Source organism: Melanerpes formicivorus, unplaced genomic scaffold, assembly GCF_026170545.1.
Source record: "Melanerpes formicivorus ecotype bairdi unplaced genomic scaffold, bMelFor1.0.p_v2 SCAF_14, whole genome shotgun sequence".
Classification (NCBI taxonomy): Eukaryota; Metazoa; Chordata; class Aves; order Piciformes; family Picidae; genus Melanerpes; species Melanerpes formicivorus.
The window spans coordinates 17,889,147-17,910,276 of record NW_027142366.1 but is presented as its reverse complement, the minus strand read 5'-3'; the positions used below and the strand labels follow the sequence as shown (position 1 = coordinate 17,910,276).

Here is a 21,130-nt window from a genome sequence, read left to right as displayed (position 1 = left end):
GGAAGGGACCTTCAAGCTCATCCAGCTCCAAGCCCCTGCCAGGGGCAGGGACACCTCCCACCAGCACAGCTTGCTCAAGGCCTCATCCAGCCTGGCTTTCAACACCTCCAGGCAGGAGGCAGCCACAGCCTCCCTGGGCAACCAGTGGTTGCACTGCCCAGAATTGCTGCCCAGGAGCCAGCCTGGATCCCCCTCCCAGCATTTTCCCTGGGCTTGGAAGGCTGGGCAGGTGGGAAGCCACCCAAACCCGAGTGGCTGTGCTTTGAGGCCCCTTGGAGTCCCCCAGCAGCAGCAGCAGGGTGGTTGTCTCCAGCAAGGCTGACCACAAAGCCTCACCCAAATCCCAGCCTAAGCCCCAGCTAACTCCAGCAGAAAGAAGTTAGCTGTTGTTGCCCAGCAGCCAACCCAGCTGCTGCCTGGGCTGGGCTCGGGGCTGGCTGTGAGAGGGCAGCGCTGTGGTGGCTTTGGATGGCTGCCCCTGCCTTCCCCTGCCTTCCCCTGCCTGCCCCTGCCTGCCCCTGCTTGCCTCTGCCTGCCCCTGCCTGCCCCTGCTTGCCTCTGCCTGCCTCTGCCTGCCCCTGCCTTCCCCTGCCTGCCCCTGTCTGCCCCAGCCTACCCCTGTCTGCCCCTGCCTGCCCCTGCCTCCTTCTGCCTGCCCCTGCCTGCTCCTGCCTCCTTCTGCCTGCCCCTGCCTGCCCCTGCCTACCCCTGTCTGCCCCTGCCTGCCCCTGCCTTCCCCTGTCTGCCCCTGCCTGGCTCTGCCTGCCCCTGCCTCCCCCTGCCTGCCCCTGCCTCCTTTGCCTGCCCCTGCCTGCCCCTGCCTCCCCCTGCCTGCCCCTGCCTCCTTTGCCTGCCCCTGCCTGCCCCTGCCTGCCCCTGCCTCCTTTGCCTGCCCCTGCCTGCCCCTGCCTGCCCCTGCCTCCTTTTGCCTGCCCCTGCCTTCCCCTGCCTGCCCCTGCCTGCCTCTGTCTGCCTCTGCCTGCTTCTGTTTGCCTGCTTCTGTGTCCTCTTGTTCTGTCTCTCCTGAGCCTCCTCTTCTCCAGGCTAAGCAACCCCAGCTCCCTCAGCCTCTCCTCACAGGGCTGTGCCCCAGACCCCTCCCCAGCTTTGTTGCCCTTCTCTGGACACCTTCAAGTCTCTCAATGTCCTTCTTGAGCTGAGGAGCCCAGAGCTGGACACAGGACTCAAGGGGTGGCCTGAGCAGTGCTGAGCACAGGGCACAAGGACTTCCCTGCTCCTGCTGGCCACACTCTTCCTGCTGCAGGCCAGGATGCCCATGGCCTTCTTGGCTGCCTGGGCACACTGCTGGAGCTTCAGCTGTGTTCCAGCCTGCTCCAGGGGGCTGCAGAACCCCCCCTGTGAGGCCAGGCTGGGAGAGCTGGGGCTGCTGCAGGCAGACCTCAGAGCAGCCTCCCAGGACCTGAAGGGCTCCAGGAGAGCTGGGGAGGGACTTGGGCCAAGGGCTGGGAGTGCCAGGCCCAGGGCCAATGGCTTTGAGCTGGGAGAGAGGAGACTGAGAGTGGAGAGGAGGAAGAAATCCTTTGCAGTGAGGCTGGGGAGACTCTGGCCCAGGCTGCCCAGGGAGGCTGTGGCTGCCTCCTGCCTGGAGGTGTTGAGGACCAGGCTGGATGAGGCCCTGAGCAAGCTGTGCTGGTGGGAGGGGTCCCTGCCCATGGCAGGGGCTTGGAGCTGGCTGAGTTTTCAGTTCCCTTCCATGCTAACCCTTCCTGTGAACGCCAAAAGCTGCTCCTGAGTCATTGCTGATGGGAAGCAAGGGGTTGCAAGGACATGAAGGAGAGGCCTGAAGCAGGCAAGCCCTTGTGCTTGTGCAGCTCCTGAGGCCCCCCCACACCCTTGGGGGTCATCTGGGGATGCCCCAGCACACTATCAGGCTGCATGGCTCTTTGTTTCTCTGAGGAGTGGTCAGAGACTGAGATGAACTTGCTGTGGGGTGAGGAAAGGTTTGTGTCTGAGCAAGGGGAGGGAGTGGACCCAGCACTGCCCAGCTGGGATGGCTCTGCAGGGAGCAGATGTCCTTCACCAGCCTCAGCAGACACTCCAGAAGCCTCTTCCTGATTCCTCACCTCCTCTGGCTCCTCCTGCATGAGGCAGGACAGAGCAGGGGTTGATCTCCTCCCGGGGCACCCCGGGGCAGCAGTCAGTGCTGCAGCAAGGTCTCCAAGGCTGATTTGGAGATGGAGACTTCCTTCATCACCATATCCCTCAGACACACACCTCTGCTCTCCTCTTGATCAGCTGCCTGTCTTTGAAACAGCTCAGATGGTATCTCCTGTGCCCTGCTTCCCAGCCTGGTGTGGCCAGCTCCTGGGAGCCAGGGTGGGATGAGCCAGGGGGAAAGAGCCAGGTGGGAAGGGCCAGGGGGGAAGAGCCAGGTGGAAAGAGATGGGTGGGAAGAGCCATGGTGGGAACAGCTGGTGGGAAGAGCTGAGTGGGAAGAGCCAGGGTGGGAAGAGCTAGGTAGGAAGAGCCAGGGTGGGAAGGGCCAGGTGGGAAGAGCCAGGGTGGGAAGAGCCAGGTGGGAAGAGCCAGGGTGGGAAGGGCCAGGTGGGAAGAGCCAGGGTGGGAAGAGCCAGGTGGGAAGAGCTAGGTAGGAAGAGCCAGGGTGGGAAGGGCCAGGTGGGAAGAGCCAGGGTGGGAAGAGCCAGGGTGGGAAGAGCTGGGTGGGAAGAGCCAGGGTGGGAAGACTTGGGTGGGAAGAACCAGGGTGGGAAGGGCCAGGTGGGAAGAGCTGGGTGGGAAGAGCCAGGGTGGGAACAGCCAGGGTGGGAAGAGCTGGGTGGGAAGAGCCAGGGTGGGAAGAGCCAGGGTGGGAAGAGCTAGGCAGGAAGAGCCAGGTGGGAAGAGCTGGGTGGGAAGAGCCAGGTGGGAGGCTTGGCTGCTTGTGCACAGCACTGCCTGGAGAAGGGGAGGGAACCCAACTGGACTTTCCCCCTGGCACTCAGAGCTGAGAGAGGTTCTTGGGTGCTGTGATTATTCCACCAGTGGCCTCCCAAAGGGATCCTTCTCCTTCCTCTCCTTGGAGCATCTCTGGAGGCAGCCCCCAGGTAGGGTTGCTCACAAAGGGCAGGTCCTGCCTGACCAACCTGAGCTCCTTCCATGCCCAGGTGACTGCCTGGTGGATGTGGGGCAGGCTGTGGATGTGGTCTGCCTGGACTGCAGCAGGGCCTTTGCCACCATCCCCCACAGCAAACTGCTGGCCAAGCTGTCAGCCCCTGGCTGGGACAGCAGCTCTCTGAGCTGGGTTAGGAACTGGCTGGAGGCTGAGCCCAGAGAGGTGTGGTGAATGGTGCCACAGCCAGTTGGCAGCCAGGCACCAGTGGTGTGCCCCAGGGATCAGTGCTGGGCCCCAGCCTGTTCAATATCTTCATTGATGATCTGGAGGAGGGCATTGAGTCCATCAGCAGTGAGTTTGCAGATGGCACCAAGCTGGGGGCAGGAGTTGATCTGCTGGAGGGCAGGAGAGCTCTGCAGAGGCACCTTGCCAGGCTGGGCAGATGGGCAGAGGCCAACAGGATGGCATTCAACAAGTCCAAGTGCCAGGGGCTGTACTTTGGCCACAGCAACCCCAGGCAGAGCTACAGGCTGGGGGCAGAGTGGCTGAGAGCAGCCAGGCAGAGAGGGACCTGGGGATGCTGATTGACAGCTGCCTGAACATGAGCCAGCAGTGTGCCCAGGGGGCCAAGAAGGCCAAGGCATCCTGGCCTGCAGCAGGAAGAGTGTGGCCAGCAGGAGCAGGAAGTCCTTGTGCCCTGTGCTCAGCACTGCTCAGGCCACCCCTTGAGTCCTGTGTCCAGCTCTGGGCTCCTCAGGTCCAGAAGGACATTGAGAGACTTGAAGGTGTCCAGAGAAGGGCAACAAAGCTGGGGAGGGGTCTGGGGCACAGCCCTGTGAGGAGAGGCTGAGGGAGCTGGGTTGCTTAGCCTGGAGAAGAGGAGGCTCAGGGAGACCTTCTTGCTCTCTGCAACTCCCTGCAGGGAGGTTGGAGCCAAGTGGGGGTTGGGCTCTGCTCCCAGGCAGCCAGCAGCAGAACAAGAGGACACAGTCTCAAGCTGTGCCAGGGGAGGTTTAGGCTGGAGGGGAGGAAAAGTTCTTCACTGAGAGAGTTGTTGGCCACTGGGATGTTGCTGCCCAGGGAGGTGGTGGAGTCCCCATCCCTGGAGGTGTTCAAGAAGGGATTGGACATGACACTTGGTGCCATGGTCTAGTCATGAGGTCTGTGGTGCCAGGTTGGACTCGATGATCTTTGAGGTCTCTTCCAACCTTGGTGATTCTGTGAGACTGTGATCCTGTGATACAAGGCAGAGAGGCACTCAGGTCAGCTTTGGAACTTTTCCCCTTGGTGAAGGGCTCTCAAGGACTCCAGAACCCCTGGAATGCTCCAAGGGTGCTTGCTGAGGGGGGGCTATGCACAGCACAGTGCCTGCTCAGGCCCTGGGAATGTTTTCTTATCCCTGTGGAATGTCAGGGAGGGCAGCAGGAGGAGGACTGATGAGGATGATTCGCTCCTAGGGCATGGCTTTGAGGGCTACAGCTTTGGTTGCCTCCACAGCCCCTCCAGCAGCTCCACTGTGATGCTCTCCTCAGCAGTAGAGCCAAGGCCAAGGTCTGCCACAGCAAGGCTCCCGTGAGGGAGGTCACAGCAGGCTTGCCACCAGGTTGAGCCGGTGCCAAGGGCACATCCCAGGCTCTTGACTCACCTCCCACCAGCCAGGCCTGCAGCCCACCCCCTAACCCTGGTTTGCACAGCCTGCCTGAGGCTGGGAGGGGAACAGGAGAAGCAAAGGACCCTGCTGGAGTCCTTCTCTTCATGTTTAGGAGAAGTGGCATCACAGAATTGTCAGAGCTGGAAGGGACCTCAGGGCTCAGCCAGGTCCAAGCCCCCTGCCATGTGCAAGTGCAGGGTCCTGCAGCTGGGTGGAGGCAATCCCAGGCACAAATCCAGGCTGGGCAGGGACTGGCTGGAAAGCAGCCCTGAGGAGAGAGCCTTGGGGGTGCTGGGGGAGGAGAAGCTCACCAAGAGCTCTCAGTGTGCACTTGCAGCCCAGAAAGCCAACCAGATCCTGGGCTGCAGCAGGAGAAGTGTGGCCAGCAGGGCAAGGGAGGTGATTCTCCCCCTCTGCTCAGCTCTGGGGAGACCCCACCTGGAGTCCTGCCTCCAGTTCTGGAGCCCCTAGCACAAGAGGGATCTGGAGGTGCTGGGAGGTGTCCAGAGCAGGGCCAGGAGGGTGAGCAGAGGGCTGGAGCTGCTCTGCTGTGAGGACAGACTGAAGGAGTTGGGGCTGTTCAGTCTGGAGAAGAGAAGGCTCCCAGGTGACCTCATTGTGGCCTTCCAGGATCTGCAGGGGGCTACAGGAAGGCTGGGGAGGGACTGCTCAGGATCTCAGGCAGTGATAGGACTGGGGGGAATGGAATGAAGCTGGGGGTGGGGAGATTCAGGCTGGAGGTGAGGAGGAAGTTCTTCCCCATGAGAGTGGTGAAGCCCTGAATGGGTTGTGCAGGGAGGTGGTTGGGGCTCTGTCCCTGGAGGTGTTTAAGCCCAGGCTGGCTGAGGCTCTGGCCAGGCTGATCTAGTGTGGGGTGTCCCTGCCCATGGCAGGGGGGTTGGGACTGGATGATCCTTGTGGTCCCTTCCAACCCAGACTGATTCTATACTATGATACTATGAACTACTTGCAGAAGCAGAGCACTTTGGGGGGGTGTGTGTCCCCTTGTCCTCCCCAGTCCCTCTGCTCCCAGCAGGGCAGGGACCATGTGCTCAGTCCCAGCTGTGGTACAAGATGCAGCTCTTCCCTGGGGGGTTTGACCTCAGGGAAAGATGTTTCTAATGGTGATTTGATGAAACATCAACTAGCAGAGGGCTTCCCACAGCCAGGGAGCTCTGGGAGGGGGAATTGGGTGTTAGAGGCAGCAGCAGCTTGGTCCTGAGAAGCTCCTGCAGGGTGAGGGCTCACGGCTAGGCAGCAGGCAGCTATCTGGTTGCCCAGCTGCAGACTGCAGAGCAGGGAATAAGCTCTGCATAGAGTCACAGAACTGGCAGGGCTGGAAGGGAGCACAAGGCTCAGCCAGTTCCAAGCCCCTGCCATGGCCAGGGGACACCTCACACCACAGCAACCTTGCCAGGACAGCATTGTCCCCTCCTGCTGCCCCCCTCCTGGGGCTCACCCTGCTGCTCCCAGTGCTGCCCCTGCTGCTGCCAGGCTCCTGCAGGGCAGCTCAGAGCCTGGGCCCTCACCTCTGCACACACAGCTTTGCCTCTTCCTCCCCCAGTGCCCTCAGGCACCCTGTTCCCTCAGCAGCTGAGCAGTGTCTGCAAGTCTGCTCAGCACAGCCCAAGGAGCCCAAGCTGCTTAGCACCATTATCCCTCCCAGAGCAAGCAGCCAGAGGAGAAGCACCAAGGGCTCAGCTCCCTCCAGAGAAGGAGACTGCACAGCCTCTCTGTGCAGCCTGCTCCAGGGCTCTGCCACCCTCACAGGGCTGAAGTTTCTCCCCACAGAACCACAGAGCTGGCAGGGCAGGGAGGGAGCTCAAGACTCAGCCAGCTCCAACCCCCTGCCATGGCCAGGGACACCTCACACCACAGCAGCTTGCTCACAGCCACCTCCAGCCTGGCTGCAAACACCTCCAGGCAGGAGGCTTCCACCACCTCCCTGGGCAACCTGGGCCAGGCTCTCACCACCCTCCTGGGCAACAACTTCTTCCTCACAGCCAATCTCCATCTCCCCACTTCTAGTTCTGCTCCATCCCCCCCCAGTCCTATCCCTCCCTGCCCCCCTCCAAAGTCCCTCCCCAGCTTTCCTGGAGCCCCCTGCAGATCCTGGAAGGCCACAAGGAGGTCTCCTGGGAGCCTTCTCCTCTCCAGCCTGCACAACCCCAACTCTCTCAGGCTGTGCTCACAGCAGAGCAGCTCCAGCCCTCTGCTCCTCCTCCTGGCCCTGCTCTGGACACCTTTCAGCCCCTCCAGACCCTTCCTGGCACAGAGGCTCCAGACCTGGACAGAGTGCTGCAGCCTTCTCCTCAAGGAGTCCTTATTGTGGCCTTCCATGATCAGTTGCCCCTCACTGGGTAGAGAATCCTCCTGACTGCCCTGCTAGGGCTGGGTGCTGGCTCCTGAGAGGAGAAGGCAAGGGGGAGCTGGCTGGGGCTTGGGAGCCTTCCTTGGTTTGGTTTGGGGCTGGTGGGTGACTGAGAGGAGCTTTGTGTGGGGCTGTGGCAGAGCAGGTGAGACTGGGGTGGATGGAGGCCAGGCTGGACTGATGGGCTGGGGTGACTTGGGTGAGGGTCAGCAAGGCCAAGTGGTGGCCAGCAGGAGCTGAGCAGTGCTGGTGCCCCTGGGCTGGGCACTGGGGAGGCCACAGCTTGAGTGCTGGGCTCAGCTCTGGGCTCCTCACTGCAGGAAGGAGATGGAGGAGCTGGAGCAGGGCCAGAGAAGGGCCAGAGAGCTGGGGAAGGGTCTGGGGAAGAGGGCTGGGGAGGAGCAGCTGAGGGAGCTGGGGGGGTTGAGCCTGGAGAAGAGGAGGCTGAGGGAGACCTCCTTGCTCTCTGCAGCTCCCTGAGAGGAGGCTGCAGCCAGCTGGGGCTTGGGCTCTGCTCTCTAGGCTCAGGGGATAGGAACAGAGGCAATGGCCTGAAACTGTGCCAGGGGAGGCTGAGGTTGGAGAGGAGGCCAAATGCCTTTGGTGCCAGAGTGGTCAGGGCCTGGCAGAGGCTGCCCAGGGAGGTGGTGGAGTCCCCATGGCTGGAGGGGTTGCAGAGCCCTGTGGCCATGGCAGCTGGGGCCAGGGTTTGGTGGCCATGGTGGGGTTGGGTTGGTGTTGGCCTGGCTGCTCTGGGAGTGCTTTGCCAACCCAAACCATTCCATGATTGATCCTCTGGCCAGGTTCACATCAGACCCTCCCTGAGCCTCCACCTTGCCCCTGGTTAGCAGGAGCCTGCTGGGTGGCAGAGAGGGGCTGCTGGCAGGGCTGAGGGCTGTGCCCATCCCTCCAGGGCTAGCCCAGGAGGCCTGGGCATGCTGGTGGGTGGCTGTGGGGCGAGGCCATGAGTCACAGAGTGTCCTTGGAGTGCTTCTTGGGCTTTCTCTCAGGCACAAACACATCAGAGAGGGCTGCGGGGAGGGAGGTGAAGCACTGCCCTTATCTTAGGAGGTGGCAACCTGCAGAACCTGCTGCCACCCAGCAGCTTCAAAGGCAAAGCCATCAGCTGGAGGATGAGCCTCATTTGTAGCTGATAGGATCAGGAAGAGTTGCTCAGGGCACAGCAGGAGTCTGCAATTCATGCTCCTGCTTCGGGGGCAGGCCAGCAGCTGACCCCATTCCCAAGCTCTTCGGTTTTCCTCCTCTCTCTGCTCCATGGAGGCAGGATCTGGACCTGGTTCTGCTCTCCCCAGCAGCAGAAGGACACAGAGCTGCTGGAGAGAGGCCAGAGGAGGCCACAAAGATGCTGCCAGGGCTGGAGCAGCTCTGCTGGGAGCACAGGCTGAGGGAGCTGGGGCTGTGCAGCCTGCAGAGGAGAAGGCTCCAGGGGCTCCTCAGAGCTGCTGCCAGGAGCTGAAGGGATCCTGCAGGAAGGCTGCAGAGGAACTTTGGCTGAGGGGGTCTGAGGCAGGCCCAGGGGGAAGGGTTTGGAGCTGAGGCAGAGCAGAGTGGGAGTGGAGCTGAGGAAGAAGTTGTTGAGTGTGAGGCTGGGGAGGGCCTGGCACAAGGGCTGGGAGTGCCAAGGTGAGGGACAAGGGCTTTGAGCTGGGAGAGAGGAGACTGAGAGTGGAGAGGAGGAAGAAGTTCCTCAGTGTGAGGCTGCTGAGCCTCTGGCACAAGGGCTGGGGGTGCCAGGGTGAGGGCCAAGGGCTTTGAGCTGAGAGAGAGGAGACTGAGAGTGGAGAGGAGGAAGATGTTCCTCAGTGGGAGGCTGCTGAGCCTCTGGCCCAGGCTGCACAGGGAGGCTGTGAAGGTGCTCAAAGCCTTCCAGTAGCTGAAGGGATCCTGCAGGAAGGCTGCAGAGGAACTTTTCATAAGCCTCCCTTGCACAGAGCCCAGCAGCTCCCTGCCCCTCTTGAAGTGGGGAGCCCAGAACTGGAGACAAAGCTCCAGCTGTGGCCTCAGCAGGGCAGGGTACAGGGGCAGGAGAACCTCCCTGGCCCTGCTGGCCTCACTCCTCTGCAGGCACCCCAGCAGGCCACAGGGGCACATTGCTGTGCCACAGAGAGCTTCCTGTCCCCCAGCACTCCAAGGTCCTCCTGCATGCAGCTGCTTCCCAGCAGGCCAGCCCCTGAGCCACACTGCTGCTGGGGGCTGCAGGACTCCACACTTGCCCTGCAGGCAGGGGGGTGGCAGCCTCAGCACTCAGCCTCTGGGGCAGGAGCAGCCAAGGGCACTCCAGGCAGGGACATTGCTTGGCTGCATGGACAGCCTGGGGAGCAATAGCTGCCTCCACCCTGGGGGTGTTGAAGGCCAGGCTGGATGGTGCCTTGAGCAGCTGAGTCCTGCTGAGAGGTGTCCCTGGGCATGGCAGTGGGGTTGAAGTGGATGATCTCTGAGGTCCCTTCCAAGCTGAGCCATTCTCTGATGTGGTGAGGCTCTGGGGCCTGCACACTGAAACCTGCTCCTCTAGCAGGCTTGGCAGAACCAGGAAGGTCAATGGCAGCTCTGCCCTCTCCATGATGCTCTGAGCCCAGCCCTGCACAGCAGGCTGAGGGCAGGAGCCTCCTGTTTTGCTCTGAGGTGAAGCCTGGCAAGGTCTAGCAGGGTGTTCCCAGGCTGGGGCATTGCTGGGTGGCAGGAGCTGGTCTGGGGTGGGACACAGGGGTTGAGATGCTTGGGAAGGGGAGGCAGGGCTTCCTCCTTAGCAGGGAGAGATGGAGAACCTGGCAGCTGAAGGGTCTGAGTTCAACTAGGGTGAGGCTCCTGCCCCTAGAGAACAACCTCCTGCAGCAGGACACTGAGGGAGGACCTGCTGGGAAGCAGCTCCAGGGAGAAGGAGCTGGGAGTGCTGGGGACAAGAAGTTCCCCAGGAGCCAGCAGTGTGGCCAAGAAGGCCAATGGTGTCCTGGGGGGCACTGAGGACAGTGACCAGAAGGTCAAGAGATGTTCTCCTGCCCCTCTACTCTGCCTTAGGGAGGTCACAGCTGGAGCCCTGGGTCCAGTCCTGGGCTCCCCAGTTGCAGAGGGACAGAGAACTGCTGGAGAGAGCCTAGGGCAGGCTGCAGAGCTGCTGAGGGGCCTGGAGCAGCTCTGGGAGCAGCAAAGGCTGAGAGCCCTGGGGCTGAGAGCCTGCAGAAGAGCAGCCCCAGAGGGCAGCTGAGCAATGCTCAGCAAGAGCTAAAGGAGCTGTGGGGGGCAAGAGGCTGGGGCCAGGCTCTGCTGAGTGCTGCCCAGGGACTGGCAAGGGGCACAAAGTGGCAGCCAGGCCTGGCTTGCTGCAGGGAACCTGATCCCAGTGTCAGCCCCAGCCCCACTTCCAGCTTGCCCATTCCTGGCAGCACTGAGCTGGGCTCCAGCTTTGCAGTGGGTGTGAGAGCAGGGGTAGCTGAGCACTTGGGCTGCTGCCTTGGACTCAGCTTTGACCAGGCAGGCACTGAAGAGGCTGCAGGGGTGCCTGCAGCCCAAGGCAGGCTGCCCAGTGAGTCACTAGAGACACCTCTGGGGCTGGGGAGACAGAAGAGTCAGAGCCTCCCCAGGCTGGCAGGCATCAGGCTGGCAGGAGAGGTGTTGGGAGAGCAGTTTGGGAAGCCCTCCTCAGCTCTGATCCTGGGGGAGGGGTGTTGAAAGCAAGCCCATGGCACCTGTGCTGGGCCAGGAGCTGCTGCTCCTGGGCATCCTGGCTGCCTCTGGGGGCACCAGGGGCATGGTGCTGCTGGGGGTGCTGTGGGCATGGCTGTGGCAGAGACTCAGAGTTGTTTGGGTTGGAAGAGGCCTCTGAGATCCCCAACAGGCAGCCCAGCACTGCCCAAAGGCAGGAGGGCTGAGATCAAGCAGCTGCCAGGCTCAGCTGGGCCCTGGTGGTGACACAAGTGGGCACCTGGGGACCCAGCCTGACCTGAGAGGTCCTTGAGGCCTGGGAAGTTGGAGCCATGGCTGGTGAGGAGCATTGATGAGGCTGATCCCAGGGGGTTGGTGTCTTCTGATCCCAGGGGGTTGGTGTCTTCTGATCCCAGGGGGTTGGTGCCTTCTGATCCCAGGGGTTTGGTGTCTTCTGATCCCAGGGGGTTGGTGTCTTCTGATCCCAGGGGTTGGTGTCTTCTGATCCCAGGGGGTTGGTGTCCTCTGATCCCAGGGGGTTGGTGTCTTCTGATCCCAGGGGGTTGGTGTCTTCTGATCCCAGGGGGTTGGTGTCTTCTCCTGGAGCTTTGGCATCTTCCAGCTTGGGCTTGATGATCCCTGAGGTCTTTTGCAACCCTATTGATTATGTGATTCCTGAGCTGCTGGGGGATGCAAGCACAGGCACCAGGTTCCTCCCACCTGGCTGGCACAGCTGTGGCAGAGAAACCTCTTCTGAAAGGGCTTTCTGTAAGTTGTGCTCTGTGCCCTTGAGGTTGGGGCCCTGTGCACACCCCCAGGAGGACACAGAGGTCTGTGCCAGGCTGAGTCAGTTCCCTTCATGGAATCACAGAGCTGTCAGGCTTGGAAGGGAGCTCAAGGCTCAGCCAGCTCCAACCCCCTGCCATGGCCAGGGACACCTCACACCACAGCAGGTTGCTCACAGCCACCTCCAGCCTGGCTGCAAACACCTCCAGGCAGGAGGCTTCCACCACCTCCCTGGGCAACCTGGGCCAGGCTCTCACCACCCTCCTGGCCAACAACTTCTTCCTCACAGCCAATCTCCATCTCCCCACTTCTAGTTCTGCTCCATCCCCCCCAGTCCTATCCCTCCCTGACCCCCTCCAAAGTCCCTCCCCAGCTTTCCTGGAGCCCCCTGCAGATCCTGGAAGGCCACAAGGAGGTCTCCTGGGAGCCTTCTCCTCTCCAGCCTGCACAACCCCAACTCTCTCAGGCTGTGCTCACAGCAGAGCAGCTCCAGCCCTCTGCTCCTCCTCCTGGCCCTGCTCTGGACACCTTCCAGCCCCTCCAGAGCCTTCCTGGCACAGAGGCTCCAGAACTGGACAGAGTGCTGCAGCCTTCTCCTCAAGGAGTCCTTATTATGGCCTTCCATGATCAGTTGCCCCTCACTGGGTAGAGAATCCTAACGAGAACACTGCTAGGGCTGAGTGCTGGCTCCTGAGAGGAGAAGGCAAGGGGGAGCTGGCTGGGGCTTGGAAGCCTTCCTTGGTTTGGTTTGGGCTGGTGGGTGACTGAGAGGAGCTTTGTGTGGGGCTGTGGCAGAGCAGGTGAGACTGGGGTGGATGGAGGCCAGGCTGGACTGATGGGCTGGGGTGACTTGGGTGAGGGTCAGCAAGGCCAAGTGGTGGCCAGCAGGAGCTGAGCAGTGCTGGTGCCCCTGGGCTGGGCACTGGGGAGGCCACAGCTTGAGTGCTGGGCTCAGCTCTGGGCTCCTCACTGCAGGAAGGAGATGGAGGAGCTGGAGCAGGGCCAGAGAAGGGCCAGAGAGCTGGGGAAGGGTCTGGAGAAGAGGGCTGGGGAGGAGCAGCTGAGGGAGCTGGGGGTGTTGAGCCTGGAGAAGAGGAGGCTGAGGGAGACCTCCTTGCTCTCTGCAGCTCCCTGAGAGGAGGCTGCAGCCAGCTGGGGCTTGGGCTCTGCTCCCTAAGCTCAGGGGAGAGAAAGGAGAGGCAATGGCAGCCTGACCCCATGGCCTCCCAGCCTGACCCCCTGGCCTCCCAGGGCCTCCCAAATCCATGCCCCCTCCTCCTGCCCACTTCCCAGCTCCTCCCTTTTACCCTGCAACGAACCCATTCAGTGCTGGTGCCCTGGGGCAGTGCTGGTGCCCTGGGGCAGAGCTGGTGCCTTGGGGCAGAGCTGGTGCCTTGGGGCAGTGCTGGTGCCCTGGGGCAGTGCTGGTGCCCTGGGGCAGAGCTGGTGCCCTGGGGCAGTGCTGGTGCCTTGGGGGCAGTGCTGGTGCCCTGGGGCAGTGCTGGTGTTTTGGGGCAGTGCTGGTGCCCTGGGGCAGAGCTGGTGCCCTGGGGCAGTGCTGGTGCCCTGGGGCAGTGCTGGTGCCCTGGGGCAGTGCTGGTGTTTTGGGGCAGTGCTGGTGCCCGGGGGCAGTGCTGGTGCCCTGGGGCAGTGCTGGTGCCCTGGGGCCGTGCTGGTGCCCTGGGGCAATGCTGGTGCCCTGGGGCAGTGCTGGTGCCCTGGGGCCGTGCTGATGCCCCGGGGGCAGCTCGGTGGGTGGCTGCGGCTCGCTCCCAGCCATCTCCTCCGCCTCGCCGCTCACTTGTTGCTCACTCCTTGGCTCTGCCTTTGGTGGTGGCTGAAGGGGGGGGGGGGGGGGACACGGGACACCCAGACTGGAACTCCATGGAGTGCTCGATCAGGAGGACACCCTGAGGAATTTCCTGGCCGGCGCTGCAGCAGCCGCTGGCTCCCTCCCCGTCTGCCGGCTGGGCGCAGCCCGGGCTCCGTGCGCTCCTCCGGGCTGCCGGCCCGCAGCGCAGCCTCAGCCTCCTTCCCTCGCTGGCTGCCGGGCTTCGGGAGCTGCTTTGGAAGCTCCTGACGTCAGCCCCGTCGGTAGTATCTCTGTCTCCAGCCTCGTTAGGCTCTTCCTGCCGGCTGGCTCGCACCCGCCCGCGCCTGGCGGGGCTCTGCTCGCTCTTCTCCTCCACAAGCCCTCAGGGACTCCTTCTCGGCTGCTTCTTCCCCACCATCGCCCTCCCTCCCTCCCCCCTCCACACGCATACCACCACCCCCCTCCTGCACTTCTTACACAGCAGCTTTTTCTTCCCCCTTGCCTTTTGGGTTTGGATCTGCCCTCCCAGGCAGGCTCTCTGCCCCCCAGAGCTGCCCCTGCCCAATCTCCTCCAGGCCCGAGGCTGCTGCCACTCATCCCCGTGGTGCTGGGCTGCTCCTGGCTAATCCATCCCCTAGGGCACAGAGGGAGACCCCCAGACTGGGAGACCCCCAACTGAGCAGTGTGCAGGTGCCCCTGGGTGGCACCCAGGCAGGATGTGGCCTGGGATGGTTGCTTTCTGCAGTGCCCCCAGCCAGCTCAGGCTGCCCCTTCTCCCTCCTGCCCCCAGCTCATCCTGGCCCAGCTTTTCCTTGCACAGCACATCTGCTTTACCCTGCCAAGCTGGCACTGAGTGCTGCCAGCCCCAGCCTGGCCTGGGCTGCTCCCCAGCAGTGTGGGCAGCAGGGGCAGGGAGGGGATTCTGCCCCTCTGCTGTGCCTGCTGAGACCTCCCTGCAGGGCTGGGGCAGCTCTGGAGCCCTCAGCACAGCACAGGCAGGGAGCTGCTGGGAGGGTGGAAGCCCTCTGCTGTGAGGCCAGGCTGAGAGGGTTGGGGCTCAATCTCAAGAAGGCTCTGGGGAGAGGTTCTGGTGGCCTTTCAGTGCTGACAGGGGGCAGAAAATAGGCTGGGGACAGAGATTTGAGCAGGGCCTGCAGTGGCAGGACAAGGTGGGGATGGTGGGAACTGAGGGGATGGTGGGAACTCAAATCCCCTGAGAGTCTTTTCCCTGTGGCTGGGATCCAGCCTTGGTCATGGGCAGTGGCTGCCTCCTCAGGAGGGAGTGTGAGCAGTGGTGAAGCTCCAGCAGTGGTCAGAAGCTTTCCTGCAGCCTCCTGCTCAGGTTTTGGGTGCTGGGCTGCAGAGGGTCTGGCTGCAGGAGCCTCTTGAGCTCAGTTCAGTCAGCTCTTGCTCTGGCTTTGATCTCAGCACCCTGCACATGCCCCTTTCAAAGCCACTCTCTCCATCACCAGGTGGTGCTTGCTGGACACCAGTGGTGAGCTTCTAGAAGGACAGAATTGAAGCATTCTGCTTGGAGAAGACCTCTGAGCTCCTGGAGTCCAACTGCCAGGTCCCCACTAAACCATCTCCAGCAGCAGCACATTGCCACTGTGCCTCCTGGGGCTCTGCTGGGAAGGAGTCAGTGGGACTGGGCACTGGGGTGGCACTGGGGTGGCACAGGGGCCTGGGCTCACAGGGTGTCAGGGCTGGAAGGGACCTCTGAAGATCATCCATTCCAAACCCCCCCTGCCAGAGCAGGAGCACAGAACCCAGCACAGGGCACACAGAACACATCCAGACAGGGCTGGGAAGGCTCCAGAGCAGGAGACTCCACAACCTCTCTGGGCAGCCTGCTCCAGGCCTCTGGGAGCCTCCCAGGGCAGAAGTTCCTCCTCCTGCTGAGGTGGAACCTCCTGGGCTGCAGTTTCCATCCACTGCCCCTTGGCCTAGCCCAGGGCACAGTGAGCAGAGCCTGGCCCTGGCCCTTCCTTCCTGACCCCCAGCCCTCAGCTCTTGAGAGCCATTGATCAGATCCCTCTCAGCCTTCTCCTCTCCAGACTAAGCCCCCCCAGGGCTCTCAGCCTCTCCTCCCCAGGCAGTGCTCCAGGCCCTGCAGCATCCTTGGAGCCTCCCTTGGGCTCTCTGCAGCAGATCCCTGTCCCTCCTGAGCTGGGGAGCCCAGAGCTGGATGCAATATTGCAGGGGAGGTCTCCTCAGGGCAGGGCAGAGGGGGAGGAGAAGCTCCCTGGCCCTGCTGGCCAGCCTCTGCTGAATGCCCCCCAGGACCCCCTTGGCCTTCTTGGCCCCCAGGGCAGATTGCTGTGCCCTGCAGACCTTGCTGCCCCCCAGCACTGCCAGCTGCTTCTCCTTGGGGCTGCTCCCCAGCAGATCCCCTCCCAGCCTCTGCTGCTGCACTTGGTTCTTCCTGCCCAGCTGCAGGGCTCTGCTCTCCTCCTGGCTGAGCCTCCTTGGGCTCCTCTGTGCCCAGCTCTCAGCCTGCCCAAGTCTCTGGATGGCCTCACAGCCTGCAGCAGCCTCAGCCAAGCCTCCCAGCTTGGTGTCCTCAGCAGCCTTGCCAGGACAGCATTGTGCCCTCCTGCTGCCCCCCTCCTGGGGCTCACCCTGCTGCTCCCAGTGCTGCCCCTGCTGCTGCCAGGCTCCTGCAGGGCAGCTCAGAGCCTGGGCCCTCACCTCTGCACACACAGCTTTGCCAGGACAGAGGTATCCTCTTCCTCCTCTGGATGCCTCCAGGAGTCTCAGCCCAGCCTCCCAGCTTGGTGTCCTCAGCAAACCTGCTGAGCAGACTCTGTCTGTCTGTCTGTCTGTCCCCTCTCCAGTGGCATTTCACAGCCTGACCTTAGGACAGCAGGGATGGGGCTCCCCCTCCCCTTGTTGTGTGTGTCAGGCTGGGGGCACTGTGCTGCTCTTGGCCTGCTTGTCTGGGCTGGCTGCTCTGCAGAGCATGCAGGATGCTCTTTGCAGGCAGCAGAGAGCAGGGGCAGCTAAACCTGCCTCTGAAGAGAGACATTTCCATGGAACTTGCCTCCAGGTCTGTCATTGCCACCCAGCCCGGGCCAGCCACAGAGGCCTCTAATTGTGGGGAGAGGCTGGGGGTGGCTGGATAGGGATCTGGGGACAGGTTGCTGCCCTCCTGGCAGGCAGAGCCCAACCACCTTGGGAGGGAGGGGAGGGGAGGAGGAGGAGGAGGAAGAGAAGGAGAAGGAGAAGGAGAAGGAGAAGGAGAAGGAGAAGGAGAAGGAGAAGGAGAAGGAGAAGGAGAAGGAGAAGGAGAAGGAGAAGGAGAAGGAGAAGGAGAGAAGGAGAAGGAAGAGGAAGAGGAGGAGGAAGGAGCAGGGGCCAGTGTGCAGCTCTGAGCCTTGCAGGGATGGTGAGTGATTCAGCACCAGAGCTGAGGGGAGCAGCAGGGAGGTTTGCTGAGCAGAGGGCAGCCCTGGTTGGCAGCCATGGTTCCCAGGTGCTTCTTCCCCAGGAGGGTGGTGAGAGCCTGGCCCAGGCTGCCCAGGGAGGTGGTGGAAGCCTCCTGCCTGGAGGTGTTTGGAGCCAGGCTGGAGGTGGCTGTGAGCAAGCTGCTGTGGTGTGAGGTGTCCCTGGCCATGGCAGGGGCTTGGAGCTGGCTGAGCCTTGAGCTCCCTTCCAAGCCTGCCAGCTCTGTGCCTCTGTGACTCCTGGAGACATTGTGGGTCTGGCTGTGCTGAAGGCCTCAGCTGGCAGCCAGGGGTGCTGCTGGGCTGTGGCACCAGTGCCCAGAGCCCTGCCTGTGGAGCAGGGGCAGTGGCAGAGCAGAGACCCTCCTGGCAGAGGGGCTGCTGCAGCAGGCGTGGGGGGCCCAGGCCCTCTCTGCTCTCTGGGGGAGGGGAGGGGGTGGTGGAGCTGTGGCTTTGGCCAGCACCACCGTGGTGCTGAGGTGCTGAGGGCTTCCCCATGCCCCTGCTGCGGGGGGGGGGGTGGGCAGGAGCTGGCAGGCTGGGGTGAGCCTGGGGCCAGGGGCAGGAGCTGGCAGGCTGGGGTGGGCCAGGGGCAGGAGCTGGCAGGCTGGGGTGAGCCTGGGGCCAGGGGCAGGAGCTGGCAGGCTGGGGTGGGCCAGGGGCAGGAGCTGGCAGGCTGGGGTGAGCCTGGGGCAGGAGCTGGCAGGCTGGGGTGGGCCAGGGGCAAGGGGCAGGAGCTGGCAGGCTGGGGTGGGCCAGGGGCAGGAGCTGGCAGGCTGGGGTGGGCCAGGGGCAAGGGGCAGGAGCTGGCAGGCTGGGGTGAGCCTGGGGCCAGGGGCAGGAGCTGGCAGGCTGGGGTGGGCCAGGGGCAGGAGCTGGCAGGCTGGGGTAAGGCTGGGGCAGGAGCTGGCAGGCTGGGGTGAGCCTGGGGCCAGGGGCAGGAGCTGGCAGGCTGGGGTGAGCCTGGGGCAGGAGCTGGCAGGCTGAGGTGAGCCTGGGGCAGGAGCTGGCAGGCTGGGGTGGGCCAGGGGCAGGAGCTGGCAGGCTGAGGTGAGCCTGGGGCCAGGGGCAGGAGCTGGCAGGCTGAGGTGAGCCTGGGGCCAGGGGCAGGAGCTGGCAGGCTGAGGTGAGCCTGGGGCCAGGGACAGGAGCTGCAGGGAGGGGGCAGGGAGGAGGAGTGAGGAGGAAGGGCTGCAGGCGGCAGGGGGGGAGGTGGTGGAGCCCTGCCCGGCTCAGGCAGCCCCAGCAGCTGGCAGGGAGGTGGTGCTGTGCGGGCAGGATGTGTCACCCACCGCCCCAGCTGCCCCTGGGCCTCCACACAGCCCTCCCAGGGTGCCTGACCTGCCAGGGCACCCTGCCCAGCCCGCAGCTAAGCGCTGCTGGGCTGGCCTGGAGCTGGCAACAGCTCCCCTGGGAGCAAGTGGAGTCAGCACAGAGCCTTTCCCCCTGCTCTGCCTGCCCCTGGCAGTGTGAGCAGCACCATCCTGCTGCCCTCTGCTCAGCCCCAGGGAGGCCACAGCTGGAGAGTTGGGTCCAGTCCTGGGCTCCCCAGCTCCAGAGGGACAGGGGTGGGCTAGGGAGTGTCCAAGGGAGGCTGTGAGGATGATGAAGGGGTTGGAACATCTGAGGAGGAAAGGCTGAGAGCCCTGGGGCTGAGAGCCTGCAGAAGGGAAGAGAAGAGAAGGCTGAGAGGGGATCTGAGCAATGTCTGCAATCCTCTGCAGGGTGGCTGGCAGGAGCATGGGGCCAGGCTCTCTCCAGTGGTACCCAGGGGCAGGGCAAGGGGCAGTGGAGGTGAACTCAGCCACAGGAGGTCCCATGGGGACAGGAGGAGGAAATTCTTCGGTGTGAGGCTGCTGGAGGCCTGGAGCAGGCTGCCCAGAGGAGTTGTGGAGTCTCCTGGTGTGGAGAGCTTCCAAGCCCCAGCTGGCTGTGCTCCTGGGTGACCTGCCCTGGGTGATGCTTTGCAGGGGGTGGGGTTGGGCTGGATGATCTCCAGAGGTCCCTTCCAGCCCCTGGAGTTCTGTGCTTCTATGATTTTGTGATCGTTGTGTTGTCCCTCAAGAGGTTGTACACTGCCATGGGGGTCCTCCAAGGCAGGGCTGAGGTCTTTCCATCACCCTGCTCCCCACAAGGGATCTCCTAAGCTGGTGTGGTGATGCATTCAGACTGCTCCCTTGCTGCCAAGTGATGCAGGAGAGGACTCAGGGAGGGTTTCAGAGGGGCCCAGGCAGCAGCAGGCTGTCCCAGGTCTCCTGCTGGGTGGTGGAAGGGAGTTGGGCTCCCAGCTCTGTGTGGCTTACTCTGAGGACCTGCAGCAGAGGGATGCTGGAGCTGAGAGGTGCAAGGAAGCAGAGGTTTTGGGTCAGATGGGCTGCTGGTGGGACATCACCTGTGTCCTTGGCAAGGGGCTGGGGGTCTTGAGCCTGGAGAGGAGGAGGAGGCTGAGGGAGAGCTCCTTGCTCTCTGCAGCTCCCTGCAGGGAGGTTGGAGTGAGGAGGGAGCAGCCTCTGCTCCTTGGTGTGAAGAGCCAGGAGCAGAGGCAATGGCTCCAAGCTGCCCCAGGGGAGGCTGAGGCTGGAGCTCAGGAAATCTTTCTGCCCTGGAAGGCTCTCAGCCCTTGGCAGAGGCTGCCCAGGGCAGTGCTGCAGGCCCCAGCCCTGGGGGTGCTCCAGCAGCTGTGGGGCTGATGCTGAGGGCCATGGCTCAGTGGTGACCCTGCAGGGATGGGGGCAGGGATGGGCTGCAGCAGCTTGGAGCTCCCTTCCAGCCAGAGGCATCCTGTGAGCTCCCCAGGCTGTGCCATGCCAGGGGGGGATGTTTTGGGCCCAGCCTGCAGCTGGGGCTCCAGATGAAGTCAGATGCAATCCCTGGGGCAGCACAAGTGGTTAGAGCTCTGCCATGCAGCCAGGCTGGTGGGGGCAGATCTCCTCTGCCTGCAGGCAGTCGATGCACAGCAGTGTCCCAGGGCACCCAGGGCCCCTGCTCTGCAGCCTCAGCTTCCAGGGGCTGGGGGGTGACTCCCATGTGTGTGGCTTGGGGCTTGGTGGCTCCTTCCCTGGTGCTGAAGCTGAGAGCTGCCAGGAGCTGAGTCTGGCCCTTGGAAGCACCCAGTTCTGCAGGCCCAAACAGGAGGAAACAAACCAAGAGGCTGCTGCTGGCACAGGTGCTGGTGGTACCCCCCAAAACCTCTGCTGGGGTCTCTGGGCTCTGCAGCACAGCACCAGGCTGCTGCCCCCATGACACGGCCCTGCTGCTGCCCACCCCCCAGCAGGGTGCTGCTGCCCTTTCCCTTGGGCACTGCCCAGCCCTGGCAGTGCAGGAGCCCCCAGGGAGCAGGGGAGGACCTTCCAGCAAGGGCTCCCCAGCAACCAGAGGCTTCCTCCAGTCTTGTTTCCCAGCCTCACACCCCTGGGGCAACTCTCCTGCGCCTTTCTGGAGGAGGCAGACAGGGGTGGAGGTGGATGCTCCCTTGCCCACACTCTGTTGTTCCCCCTGCTGACAGCAGTGATGCCAATAAAACAACCTGGGGAAAGAAGGCCAAAGGCTTCCTGGGCTGGATGAGAAGGGCTGTGGTGAGGTCACAGAGGTTCTCCTGCCCCTCTGCTCTGCCCTGCTGAGGTCACCTCTGGAATCTTGTGTCCAGTTCTGGGCCCCCTGAAGGACCTCAGGGAAGTGCCTGAGAGAGTCCATGGCAGAGGCACAGAGCTGCTGCAGGCAGTGGAACATCTCCCTGGGAGGCCAGGCTGAGGCAGCTGGGGCTTGGAGCTGGGAGCAGAGGAGCCTGAGGGCTGCCCTCAGTGCTGGGGCTAAAGATGTGCAGGGCTGGAGCCAGGCTCTGCTCAGGGCTGGCCAAGGAGAGCACATGGGGCACTGGGGGCAAGCTGGAGCAGAGGAGCTGCCAGAGGGCCAGGAGGGAAACCTTTGTCCCTGTGAGGGTGGCAGAGCCTGGAGCAGGCTGCCCAGAGAGGTTGTGGAGTCTCCTGGGGTGGAAGCTTCCAACCCCCCTGGCTGTGTGCTGGGTGCCCTGCCCTGGGGGCTCCTGCTCTGGCAGGGGCTTGCACTGGGTGCTCTCCAGAGGTCCCTTCCAGCCTCTAATGCCTGTGGCTGTGTGAGACACTGGCACAGGTTGCCCAGGGAGGCTGTGGATGCTCTTCCTGGACATGTTCAGGGCCAGGCTGGATGAGGCCTTGAGCAGCCTGTGCTGGTGGGAGGTGTCCCTGTCCATGGCAGGGGGGGTTGGGATGATCTTGAAGTTCCAGGCCAACCATTCATAGAATCATGGAATCAACCAGGTTGGAAAAGACCTCAGAGGTCACCAAGTCCAACC

The 21,130-nt window shown here is 63.1% G+C and overlaps 1 protein-coding gene across 2 annotated transcripts in view; it reads left to right on the top strand.

The window, feature by feature from the left end:
• LOC137445469 (ankyrin repeat and fibronectin type-III domain-containing protein 1-like) overlaps nt 1-21,130 on the top strand; it is a 203,961-nt gene that overhangs the window by 86,730 nt on the left and 96,101 nt on the right. The window contains exon 1 of one of the 2 annotated variants that reach the window (XM_068147249.1): nt 16,624-16,742. The exons of the other annotated variant lie outside the window; for it this stretch is intronic. Within the exon in view, the coding sequence (XP_068003350.1) occupies nt 16,740-16,742 (3 nt within the window). The 5' untranslated portion in view covers nt 16,624-16,739. Of the gene's footprint in view, nt 1-16,623; nt 16,743-21,130 lie in introns of those variants that run through there. 2 annotated transcript variants of the gene reach the window in all.